Source organism: Meles meles, chromosome 4 (assembly GCF_922984935.1).
Source record: "Meles meles chromosome 4, mMelMel3.1 paternal haplotype, whole genome shotgun sequence".
NCBI lineage: Eukaryota > Metazoa > Chordata > Mammalia > Carnivora > Mustelidae > Meles > Meles meles.
Genome location: NC_060069.1, coordinates 3,279,377 through 3,292,402, shown reverse-complemented (window position 1 = coordinate 3,292,402; position 13,026 = coordinate 3,279,377). Strand labels below are relative to the sequence as shown.

Below are 13,026 nucleotides of genomic sequence, written 5' to 3'. Positions count from 1 at the left end.
CCTAAGCACCAGATGAATGCGTGAGCAGGATGTGGTGTGTACACACCACGGAATATCGTTCAGCCTTTAAAAGGAAGGGAATTTTGCCCTAAGCCTTAATATGAATGAACCCTGAGGACATTATGCTAAGTGAAGTAAGTCATTCATAGAAAGACAATTCCGTGTGATGTATATGACTTATCTGAGATATCTAGGTTAGTCAAAATCATAGAGACAGAATGGTGGTTGCCAGGGGGAGGAAGGAGGGGACAAGGGTTTCAGTTTTATGAGATGAAGTGCTCTGGTGATGGATGTAGTGATGATTGAACAACATTATTCAATACCACTGAACTGTGCACTCAAAATGGCTAAGATCATAAATCTGTTATATGCATTTTCTCCCAACGGGGCGCCTGGGTGGCTCAGTGGCTTGAAGCCTCTTCCTTCGGCTCGGGTCTTGATCCCAGGGTCCTGGGATGGAGTCCCGCATCGGGCTCTCTGCTCAGCGGGGAGCCTGCTTCCTCCTCTCTCTCTGCCTGCCTCTCTGCCTATTTGTGATCTCTGTATGTCAAATAAATAAATAAAATCTTAAAAAAAAAAAAGAAAGAAAATTGTAATTATACAGATAGCATATAAGTACATCCTTGTTGTAAAAAGTCAAACAATATAGACCAAATTAAAGTCTTCCTTGACAGCCTCCCCATCAAAATATATAGCTTTGTCTTATGTGTCTTATGGAGTCCTCACACCCCCGTATGATTTAAGTATTACTGTGATCTCCGTTTTCCAGACGAGGAACCGCAGAGAATTTAGGGACCTTTCCCAGAGCCAGGAAGTGCTCGAGTCTAGATTTCAACTCAGGCACACGGAGGACAAAAGCCATGCTCTCACCCAAATGCTCTTTCAGCCTCCTGTATGTCCCACTCTGCTGGACCTAAGGGGCATCAGAGTTAGCCACTGCCTTCAAGGCAGTCCCAGTCCAACGGAGTGGGCAGACACAAAGAAAATTACTCTAGCCCCACATGAAAACGCAAAAGCAAAGCTAATCACATCTACCCAGCAGAGGCTACTTATCTTTCTGCCCCAAAGGACAGGAGCTTTTATGAGATGTAACTTTATTTAAAAAAAAAAATGAAATCGTAGGTACCTCTTTAGCCTTCTTTTTTATTTAGGTCTCAACACAAATGTCTCCTTCTCAGAGAGCCCTTTCCAAATCACCCTGGCGAAAAGAGCCCTCCACCACCCCCCCACCAGTCACCCTCACCCCCCTCACTACATTGTCTTCTTTCCTTATCTGCTATTCTCCTGTCCTTTGTCTTCCTTCACTGGAACGTCAGCTCTGTAGGAGCAGGGATCCTGCCTATTCTGTTCACCCCGAGTCTCCTGCGCCTAGAACAGTGCCTGGCACATAGTAGCCAGCAGTATTTGTTTCCAAGGGCTGCCATAACAACATACCACAAACAGGAGGGCGTCAAAGAGACATTTATTTTTTCACTGGCCTGGAACTAGCCATCTGAAAGCACAGTGTTGGCAGAATCAAGCTCTCTCTGAAGGTTCTGGGGAAGGCTCCTTCCTTGTTTCACCCTTGCTTCCTGGTGTACAGCTGCATCTTTTCAGTTTCTTCTGTTGTCGTCACACGACCTTATTCCTCTGTGTCTGTTTCAAAATCTCTGGGTTTATAAGGACCACATATAGATTTCAAGTCCACCCTGATCCCGTATGATCTCATCTTAACATGATTACATCACCAAGACCCCATTTACAAATAAAATAACATTTATAGATACCAGGGATTAGGGCTTCAACATATTTGCGGGGGTGGGGACACAATTTGGCCCACAAGAGTAGCTAATAAATATACTGAACAAATGATCTGCTGTTCTCTGAAAAACTGCTATAATATGATAAACTCTCAAATGAATTCAGGCAAAGGCTTTGGAAGGCATCATTCTGCTCAGGTTTTGTGATGATCAAACAGTACATAAAATGCCTTTTGCTGGGGTACCTGGGTGGCTCAGTGTGTTAAAGCCTCTGCCTTTGGCTCAGGTCATGATCCCAGGGTCCTGGGATTGAGCCCTGCATTGGGGTCCTGCTCAGCAGGGAGCCTGCTTCCCCCCTCCCCGCCTGCCTCTCTGCCTACTTGTGATCTCTGTCAAATAAATAAATAAAATTGAAATAGAAAAAAAATGTCTTTTGCTGACGATAGTAACTGGAGTGTCCAAATCAAGGGAAATAATGGCTTCAATGTTCTAGGCACAGGTGGGATATGAAGTTTCTAGGTGCCACAATCTCAATGTTCTTACATATTTAATTTATGAGAGCGATTTAATGGCATTGTAAATAAAGTTTAGACAATAAAATTAACCATCATCCCACTACCCTAACATATTTTGGGGAAAATTCAGGACGGGAGCTTTCCAGACGGAGGAAACACCAAGTACAAAGGCCTTGAGGCATCCGTGAGCTTGGTGTGTTCGAGGAGCAGAGAAGGCGGTGCAGCTGGGGTTAGCAGTGGTCCACAGGATGATCCGAGTCTCTTGCTGGACATCTCTGTGGGTGTCCATCAGCTCACAAACCAGCAACCTTCCATTATCTGGAGTCCTCCTCCAAACACCTTACCTTCCACACCCCCGCTGCAAGGACACTTACCCACAAGAAGGATGTGGTGTGGACCTGGTGTGTGTGAAGAAGGGGGATGATGGGTACACTTGGGTCCTCTCTGGGCATTTGGAATTGGGACAGGATAAGGGTCAAACAGTCTCTGGAAAGTTCTGTGACCCCGGAAGCTGTGGGAAAGGTGCTGTGTTCTCCACTTCAGCCAGAGACAAAGGAGGCGGGTCAGTAGGGAGAGCCGCAGGGATTTTGATCTGAGTCAGTCAACAGTCAGCTTCCTGGTTTACCCATCCTGACAGCCGGCTGGATTCCTGCCTCAGGTTCCAGGGCACTTGCCAACATCCCTATCACACATTCTGAGTTCTTTAGCATGAGCTGATTTGGGTCAACCAAGAAGAGAAGAATTTTGAGTAAAAGAATTCTGTGGTTTAAAAAAAAGCCTCAAGGCATCCATGATGCCTTGAGGCATAATTTTATTTAACATTGAGTTAAATAAAATTTAGTTTTACTTTAAGATTTTGTTTATTTAAGAGGAGCCTGGGTGGCTCAGTGGGTTAAAGCCTCTGCCTTTGGCTCAGGGTATGATCCCAGGGTCCTGGGATCGAGCCCCGCATCGGGCTCTCTGCTCAGCAGGGAGCCTGCTTCCCTTCTTCTCTCTCTGCCTACTTGTGATCTCTATCTGATAAATAAATAAAATCTTTTAAAAAATTTACTTTAAAAGATTTTATTTATTTGAGAGAGCATGAGAGAGAAGACATGAGCAGGGAGAAGGAACAGAGGGGGAGCCCAACACTGGACTTGATCCCAGAACCCTGGGATCATGACCTGAGCCGAAGGCAGACGCTTAACGGACAAAGCCACCCAGGCATCCATGAGTTAATTAAAATTTAACAGCTTTCTATCTGAAGGCCTTCTCAGAGCCTTTAATAGGATTGTGTACATCCAAAAAGTAACTCTCAAAACAACAACAAAACAAAACAAACCCTCACATGAAATGCATTTCCTACATTGATTTTCCAGGCTGCACTGGCAAATAGTTTAGCAGTGTTAAACTGGGAGGGTTTCAGCTTCCATTTTGACTGAGTCCTGTAAGGTTGGGAATGATAGAGCCCACCTGCTCCAACCACCTGGAACAAGCCTGTTATTGAAAACACTCGTTGCAGCGAGTAATTTTATCCAGTAGACGAAAAGGATAAGGCCAGAGTGAGAGAGGAATACCTGAAGGGACAGAGAGAAAGAGAATATAGTTATCTTCTGGTTTTTGTCCATTGGGTCCAGCCTTTCAATGAAATTACTGAAAGCTTAGAATCATTCCAGTACATTTGTAAACTCCAACATCACATTTCGGTAATGGATGTGCTCACTCATGCGACCCACGTAAAAGTATGCCCCTCCACAAGAGGGCTTACTGTCTCAATGTGGAGACTGAGACTCCCCTGCTCAGATAATTCAGCACAGGACTAGGTAGAAACTGTCCGCTTCACAACTGATCCCCAAGCACCCCAGGGCTTGCCCTTCATCTCTCCTGTACCCACTTGTCACGTGCTGTGTCGAGCACCCCAGAGACTAGCAAGTTGGCCTGGCCACCCGGGAACGCCCGGTCTGATGCTGCAGGGAATTAAGATCCAAACGGACACCCGACAGAGAATGGGGAATGCGGGACAGGGGTTGTTGTGGGGGACAAAAGGGACCCTGGGTGTGGCTAGGTTTGCTTGGGGGCCAGGTCTAAGCTTTACGAGATGCCGGAGGAGGGCAGCGATGCCGGGCTCTAGGGGCCATTTGGAGGGCTGTCAGTCAGGCCCACGCTTGGGTGGGGAGGCCCGGCGAGCCGGTCGGTGGAGGGCCTCGAACACCCAGCGAACAGCCTATACTAGACTGCCTCTTGTCGACCGGGTGTAGGAAACAGGTTTTCTGTGATGTTTATCCACGGCAAGCCGTCTGTCCACCCGCCTCAATGAGTCATACACCGCCTGCGGCGGCACCTAGTCCAACTAAGGCTCCACCCGGGCGCTGCCACCCGACCCTCCTCTGACCGCTGCGCGCCCCGCCGCGGGTCTAAAGGCGCCCCCCCGCAGAACCCAACAGCCGCCTCGCCCACGGCCTGACCACGCCCCCTTCCCCGGGCCCGCCCCTGGGGGCGGAGACGTCGGCTGCTGCGAGCGGGGCAGAGAGAAGAGCGCAGCGGCGCACTACGCCTGCACGCTCGGCGCTCGGGCGCGAGGAGCTCGGAGAGCTGAGCGCCAAGATTGCACGGGCGAGTCCGCAGGGCAAGTGTAGCGCGGTGCCGGGGTTCTCGCACTTGGCCGAGCGATGCGCCCGGCTGTCAGGGCGCGGGAACCTGGGCTCAGGTGAAGCTCTGGGAAAGGACAGCAGGGCGGCGACGAGATGCAACCGGAGGAGCCCGGCGCCCCCGGCGCTCCTGGTGCCCCCGGTACCCAGAGAGACCAGCGCGCACCCAGCCCCGAGCCGCGCCTGTCTAGCCAGCTGCTGCCGGAGCTGTACACCTTTGCGGCGCGAGTGCTTTTCTACCTGGCTCCCGTCTACCTAGCCGGCTACGTGGGGCTGAGCATAACCTGGCTGCTGCTCGGCGCTCTGCTGTGGACGTGGTGGCGCAGGAACCGCCGCGGGAAGCTTGGGCGCCTGGCGGCCGCCTTCGAACTCCTGGACAACGAACGCCACTTCATTAGCCGCGAGCTGCGGGACCAGCACCTGCCGGCCTGGGTGAGCTGGGGGGAGCCGGAAGTCGGAGGTGGCGCGGAGGCTCTTCGAGGTTTGGAAAGAAGCTGCGCTCGGTCGGGCAGCTGGGGGCGGCAGCTGCGCGATCCGCACACCTGTTGCCCCACCAAGCCCGCAGCACAGACCCCTCGCCGCGGCGTCCCTCAGTCTCCTCCGCCATTCCCAGAATGGCAGGGGTGGGAGATTATCGTGGGGTGGGGGGACCTAGGTTTCACTTAAGGGCCCAGAGCCTGGGAGAAAAGTCACGGGCGGGCCACACCCAGGAAAAAAAAACAAGGGCGTCTGGGACTTCGCAAAGTTACTCGGGGCGGGGGAGCCTGTGGAAGGCTTTGGAAAGACCCTGTAAAAAGCAGCACGAGGGGAGGAACAAAGCTGGAAAAGAGAGACCAGATGAGAAAGCCATGGCTCTGGGTATGGCGGAGGCAGTGTGCTCCGTGCCCACGACTTTAGAGCATGGGTGCCCTTATCCTATACATGGGCCTTTCAGCGTGCCGTTTCGCTGTTTGGAGAACTGATTGCCTTGCATGGAAGCAGGGTTGATGACTTACGACGACCTCCTTTGGTCTCAAGAAATATTTTTACAAAACAACAGATGACAAGCCCATAGTTGGCAGGGAGGAGCAGGGGTTGATGAGGAGTGAAGGGTCTTGGCTACTGCAGTCACAGGCAGAGCCCTGCAAGTCGTCCCCTGCATGGCAGCTCCCAGGGAAGGGATATGGGGAATCCAGCCCATCTGCTGCTTGGAAAGGGTATCTAGTTCTGCTTTGCACCAAGCCCCCGTGAGGGGGTGGAGGCCCGGGCCAGGCTGAGCTGGAACAAGCCTCCCCTGCCAGGCCCTGGTGGCCATGGCTAGTTCTCAGTGAAGTCAAGGCTCCTCCTCAACACGTTGCTCCAAGCTGTTGCCCCCAGGTGATCTTAGCGAGTCCTTTCCCTCCCTGAGCCTCAGTGTCCCCACCTGTGAAAGGTGGTTGTTTCGGGTCAAACATCCCACTGCCCTGCTCCTCCCCTGGTTCCCTTCCATGGAAGAGCTAGCTGGAAGAAAGGATTCCTCCGCCTTCGAAGGGGCCACAGGTAAAGCAGCTGTGGATTCTCTCGTGGAGAGCACGTGGCTGGTCCCTTGGAGGGGGCAGGCCACGCTGCCTCCACGCAGGCGCTCTGAACGGAGGAGCAGCCGCCACTCCCTGTTCATGTGTGAGTCCATGTGTCTCTGTGTGTGAATGGTCTGGGGTAGATCTTTTGGTAAAGATCTGGCACAGAGTGTTTAGGTCTGTTTTTTGGAGAATGAAGAGCCTCTTGCGTGAGCCCACCCTGCCAGGGCTGGGGACTAGGGACAGCACAGAGCCGAAAGTGAAGCCCTTGCTGGTGCCGAGCTGGAGAAGGCCCAGCTCGGCCATCCCGTCTTCGGTTCTGCAGGTGACTGTGGCCTGGCCCGAGAGACTGTCTGTGGAGAGGAGGCAGGGGTGTGTGCTCGATGCGGGGTGGGGAGAGGGGATTCTCAGTCTCCCAGGCCCTCTATGGGACCTTTCCCTGGTCTGACACTCATCAGTGAGTGTGTCTCACTAGCAAACATGTCTGTTTGTGGTCCCTGCTCCAGCCGGGCTTGCTCTCTCCTGCCAGCTGATAGCAATCAGTTAGTTGGCAGCTTTGCTGGGGACAATTAACTCTGTCTCTGCTGAGATGGGTGTGGGGCTGATGTGATGTGGTGGCAGGTACGGACTTGGAGTCCGATGCTCATTCACGGGTGGGGGTGGGTGGGAGGCTTGAGAAGGTCCCCCGTGTTCGCGGGGTCCCTGATTCCCCTCTGAAAATGGCGAGGCTTTAGGAGATGCTCTGCGGAGTCCTTCAGTGGTTGGAATCTGCCATCATGATTCAGTCAGTTGGCTTTTCTGTCCTGCCGCCAGCCCCCACGACACTGTTCGGCAGTGTTTCTTGCCTACCCATCATCTAAATTGGTTCACGCAAAGCAGGGTGCACTCCAGGGCTCCCAGCAGGTGTCCCTGGGATGGTCTCCTCCAGGCCTCCTGCCAGCATTCAGGCGGAGGACCAGGGCTGAGTGTGTCGCTTCCCTGGGGCTGAGCAGGACATTCCTTCCGTGGGTGGAGCAGCTGTCTGTCCTGGCGCAGGCGCTCCCGACCCCTCCTGTACCGACACTCTGGAGGAAGTGAATGCAGTGGCAGCTCTGAGCCGGGCGGGCCACTCAGATTGCCGCAGTTCTCGGAGCCCGTGCTTGGGATCTGGTCTTAAACATCCACTTGGAGCCGGGGACTTCTTACTTGTGAGGTCCCTGCAGCCCTGCGAGGTCCTGAGTATGGCTGGGAGTCAGTCTTGTCCTTGGGAAGGAAGAGGCACGGCACATTTTAGTCATGCCCCTTGGGTCTCTGCCCCACGTCTCTGTGATGCTTCATGGACTTCTACGTCTTGCGCCAGGGTTGGGCAAGAAGAGGGGCAGAATGTGGGCATCCGCCCCTCCAGGCCCAACACAGGGATGTTAGGCATCCGCGTATTCATTCCTATATGCAGTCAGCAAGCATCTCTTGAGGACTTACAGTGTGTCAGGCCCACGATGATATGCGTGACACATGGCCCCCGCCTGCAAGGAATCCCTGGTCTGGGTGGGGATTCAGACTTGCTAGAACCGCCTTTCCGGATGTAGTGTGATCGGTCCTCAGTGGTGGCGGGGCAAGGCTCTGAGAAAGCCTCCTCCGGGCAGGTTTGGTCACTTGAGCTCATAAGCTCCTTCTGAGGTGAGCAGATTCCGGGACAGCAATTTGTGATACCCAGACTCACACGGGACTTCCCATTGCTTTAGGTGTAAAAGGGGCGAATTTTCCTGCAACAGAAGTGTCCACGGCAACCTTTTCTCCGAGCCACGTGTCTGAGGACCTTGGTAATGGGGAGGTCATGTTGTGGATAAGGCTCAGGGCCAAGGCAGGGGACAGCCATTGTCCTCTTCTGTGTGGCCCCTGTCGGGTGGGCAGGAAGTGTGGAGAGCTGGTCACCAGCTTCCTTCGGCCTCCTAGCCTGGTCTTGACAGCAGGTTGAGCTGGTACTTCAGTCACTCTGGGGGCACTGCCGGCAGCTGTGTGCTGTCCCCTGAAGGCCACAACCCAGCTACGCAAAGGAGCAGCGGCCTGGGACCTAGGCTTCCCTGCCCCCTTCCTGACCCTCCCACGCCTCCATTCAGAGTTTCTCCCCCTGGGAGAGTTCCAGGGGTTTTTAATTGAGGGAAACCTGGAGTTTACAGCCCGGACGCGTTCACACGTGCTTGAGGAAAATGCTTTCTGTCTTCCTCCTCCTTTACGGAAAAGAGAGAAGAGTGAAAACGTTTTCTGTCCCAGTGGGAACTAGTAAAGGGGAAAGCCCCGTTCTCTTTCCCCCGCCCTTCAAGAGAACGAGAGTTCACCCCCTCGGACCACACGGGGAGTCGGGGCTGGAGCTGGGGTGGCGACTGCTGCCCTAGAAGCCCCATCCCAGTGCACTGGAGTCTCCCAGACACTCAGAGTAGAGGGCCAGGGACTTTTCAGGGACACAGGATGTCTCAAAACCCCAGAGTAACCCACTCCATTCTTTTGCCTGGGTTGTGTTTAGTTTTTTAGTTTACATTGGTTGTAAATTCGTAAAAAATCTGGTTTTTCTGGTTATAAAAATGGAAGTAGTCCCATTGTAGAACATTTGGAAAGGGCCTAAGTGTTTACAGTCCCTCCACCCAGAAACACACCATTCTATTTGTGTGTACTTCTTTTGTATTGAAGGTGTATAAACGTTTTTTAAAAAACGTGTGCCCTTTTTTTCTTTTTCCTATATTTTTATGCTGGTAATAGTATATTACCAACATTCTCCAAAAACACCTGTTTAAGGACCATGCTATCCTTCACATGAATGTACTCTGCGCTGCTGAACCACTTCGCTAGCATTGATGATCTGTTATTTCCCAGCGTGTCCTCTTGTGGCTAGCCGAGGCGGGCAGCGTCTCCTAGATCTGTCTGGATTTTCTCCCCCTGACCCGCCAGCCTGGCTCCCTTGACCTTTCCTTCAAGTCCAAGCTCAGGCCCCACACTCAGATCCTACTCCTCGGAGCCCCCACAGCATCCGGAGCCTGTCACCCCATGTCCTTTCTGCACTTGAACCTGATTTTTGTGTCTGACTTTTCCTCCAGACTGAATGCTCTTCTAGGGCAAAGGTGTGTTTCCTGCTCACGTCTGTTCCCTCAGTTCCTCGCTTGGTGCCCAGTACACAGTAGGCGCTCAGGAAAAGTCTTCCCTCGGGCCCTACAGGGTAGGAATCTTAGTCCATGTTTCCCAAGTTCCTTACCATGGATTCCTACATGTTAAACTCACGTCAATGATTAGGAACACCTGGGCTCCTGGGTGGCTCAGTCGGTTAAGCATCTGCCTTTGGCTCAGGTCATGATCTCGGGGTCCAGGGAGCCTGTTTCTCCCTCTTCCTCTCCCTCGCTCCATGCTCATGCTTGTGCTCTCTCTTTCTCCCAAATAAATAAATAAAATCTTTTTTAAAAAATGCTTAGGAACACCTTAAAGATTCTCATTCCCTCTTCACTGTGGCCTCATCAGCATCAGGGATTATACGTTTTCGTCTTCTCAGACATACATCATTTTATTATACTTTGCAGATAATTGCATTTTTTTTTGTAACAAATTGAAGGTTTGTGGCAACCCTGCATCGAGCAAGTCTATCAACACATTTTCCCAAGAGCATTTGCTTACTTTATGTCCCTGCGTCACATGTTGGTAATCCTTGAAGTATTTCAGACTTTTTCATCATCATTATATTTGGTGATCTGTGATTAGTGAGCATGACTCCCTGAAAGCTCAGGGGATGGATAGCATTTTTAGCAATAAAGTATTTTTTAAATTAAGGTATGTACATTTTTTAACATAATACTATTGTACACTTAATAGACTACAGTATAGGGGCGCCTGGGTGGCTCAGTGGGTTAAGCCGCTGCCTTCGGCTCAGGTCATGATCTCGGGGTCCTGGGATCGAGTCCCACATCGGGCTCTCTGCTCAGCAGGGAGCCTGCTTCTCTCTTTCTCTCTCTCTCTCTCTCTCTCTGCCTGCCTCTCTATCTACTTGTGATCTCTCTCTGTCGAATAAATAAATAAAATCTTTAAAAAAAATAGACTACAGTATAGTGTAAACATAGCTTTTATATGAGAAACTGAAAAATTCATTTGACTTATTTTATTGTAATAGTCACTTCATCCCAATGATCTAGAACCAAACCTGCAGTATCTCTGAGGAATGCCTATACTAGTTTGATAAGCAACCTTTGGGCGTTAAACCTTTGGGCGTTACCAAACCCAACTGTCTGACGGAACTCTCTGGTCGCCCACAATTACGCTCAGTTCTCCTTGAAGAAAACACCTCTGTGGACAGCTAAGGGCAGCCCCTCTCTGCACCAAGCCCTCCTTCCTCAGCAAAGGGGACAGGCTCTTGTCCCCAGGATTCTTGTCCCCAGTGACTGCCTTTGCAGTCTTACCCATGCGGTGTCCTCCTCCTGGGTCCCGGTGACTCAGGCCCGTCTGCGGGCCAGGTGCGTTGTTAAAGAGCCTGTGGATTTTAGAACAGCATTAGGCGGAATTTCAAGTTGGCAAAAATTTTTCCTTTAAAGCACTTTTAGCCAGGAGATTTAAAGCAGAACAGTGGGCGTATTTAGAAGCCATTTTTGTGGTTAAATCGTTACCCCTCAAGAACAGAGGATTTTTCTCCTGTGCTTCACCAGGAAAAAAGTGTATGAAATAAGGGACCATTTTCCAGTAGAGGAGGAACCACCAAATAGGCACCACGGGGCGGGGGCCTGTCTGGGAAGCCCAGAGCCACAGGGCCTCCCTGTGTAGGACTTCCCTGGGGGACACTTGGAGTGAGGGGGCTCCTCTCCTCTCTGAGTGGGGGAGGGAGTTGGCAGCATCAGTTTGAGTCTGCGGGCTTGTGAGCGTAAGACTATGCCCACTGGTGCAGAGAAGAACTGTGCGGCTTTTGTCCAAGCAAAGAGGTTGTGTCCTTGTGTGTACGTGTGACCCTGTGGCTATGTCTGCGTCATTCTGAGGGCGCGTGTCTCGGGCTTTTGAGGTACAAGGAGACCCACAGACCTTCTCTGTACCTCTTTACATCTGCATGTCGGTCCAAGGTTGCTCCCATGGGAGGAGCTACCATCCCTGTGACAGGGAGGGAGCCAGGTTGGCCTGGTGACAGGCAGGCCCTTCAAGTGCAGCCATTCCACACCCCCTGCCTCCTGAGAGGGTCTGATGACCCAAAGCTGCTGCCCGGGGCCTCCCAACCTGGCTGCGGGTCCTGCCTGGGCTCGGGCTCTGATGGCTGCAGGCATCCCTCTGGCTCACTGCCTCACTGCAGTGGGATCATTTTTCCTAAAGGGTTTAGGAGATAAAGCACACGACCAGCTGGAGATGAAGCATTGATGTGCGGTGCCCTTGTCTTGGCCTCTGCGAGCCTGGAATTCTGCTTTGGACTTGACTTTGCTTTAGTCTATCTCTCTGTTCTGAGCTCTCGGTACCTCCATTGCCTAAAAAACTGCTGTCCTTAAAACATGAGCCACTCTGCCTGGGAGGCTTTGGCCTATGCACACTAACAGCAGATGTGAGTCAGCATTAGGAGGCCTCAGGGCTGGGGGAGGCCCCCCTTCTTTCTAAGGTTCTCTGAGAGGCACTGGAGGGGGAAGGGCAGGCAGCCAGGGTCCTGGTGACTCGACCACAGGCCGGGGCAACTTTGAGATTTTCCAGGCCTGCTTTGGGGAAGTGCTCACGCCTGTGGTACATCAGTCAGGGTAGTGTTCATGTTCGGGGTCGAACGGTGCTAGAGTTCTGAGTGTGTCTCCATTGAGGGGATTCGCATTCATCATCTCCTGGTTGTAGACCTGGGGAGCAGAGGCGTGGCAGCTTCACTTCCCTCCGTCAGGAGAAACCCGAGGCTGCAGAGAAGGGGTCAGGACCAGACCTGCTCCTCAGGGACCCCCGGCAGCACTTCTTCCTCCTGGTGTCTGGCTAGGGAAAGCAGCTGGGGGGTGGGAGTGGCTCACACTTTAGGGGCAGGGGCAGCACCCAAAAAAGCCAGGCAGACTAATGGTATTTTTTTATCTGCTAGCTCTTGCCTCCCCTTGCTCATTGTGGCACAAAAGATACTCCCTTTGTAAAAGAATCGAGGTCCATAAGCTGCTGGTAAGAATTTGATGACAAAGCGGTATTCTCCCAAGAGTGACAGCTGGAGACACAGACTGTGGATTGGGAGCCCTAGTAGGAGCCCCAGAGGGTGGAGGAGCCACGGTCTTCCAGGGCCTGAGCAGGTCCTCCAGCGAGCCCTGAGCACAAGCTGTCCCACACTCTCCACCACCTCTATCGGAACAACCAGGGAGCTGGTTAAAGATAAAGCTTCCGGGCCCCTGCCCAAAGGCTTCAGGTTCCTAGATCAGAATCTCTGAGGGCCCTCCCCAAGAATCCACGTTTTAAGGGGCTCTCCAGGTGGTGGTCTTGTACACACGAAAGGTTGAGACCCCCTGCCCGAGTCTGGCCCTTTGCACTGCCAGGAGCTGTGGGTGTCTCCCTTCCAGCTGGTCTCAGGGATCCCCAGCCTTGTGCGGTATTGGAACAAGAGTTCAGTGATTTCAGGACTCAGCCTGAGCGGGGGCCTCCAGTCTTTTTCTGCCTTCCCTTCCTTTGCTTAGGG

The 13,026-nt window shown here is 52.4% G+C and overlaps 1 protein-coding gene across 5 annotated transcripts in view; it reads left to right on the top strand.

The window, feature by feature from the left end:
* Positions 1 to 4,800: 4,800 nt before the first annotated feature.
* Positions 4,801 to 13,026, top strand: part of ESYT3 (extended synaptotagmin 3) — a 47,411-nt gene continuing 39,185 nt past the window's right edge. For all 5 annotated transcript variants that reach the window (XR_006817943.1, XM_046001368.1, XM_046001366.1 and 2 more), the window contains exon 1: positions 4,801 to 5,313. Coding sequence is in view for 4 of the 5 variants with exons in the window: in XM_046001368.1 (XP_045857324.1) it covers positions 4,978 to 5,313 (336 nt within the window). In the remaining variant the exon portion in view is untranslated. The remainder of the gene's footprint in view (positions 5,314 to 13,026) is intronic.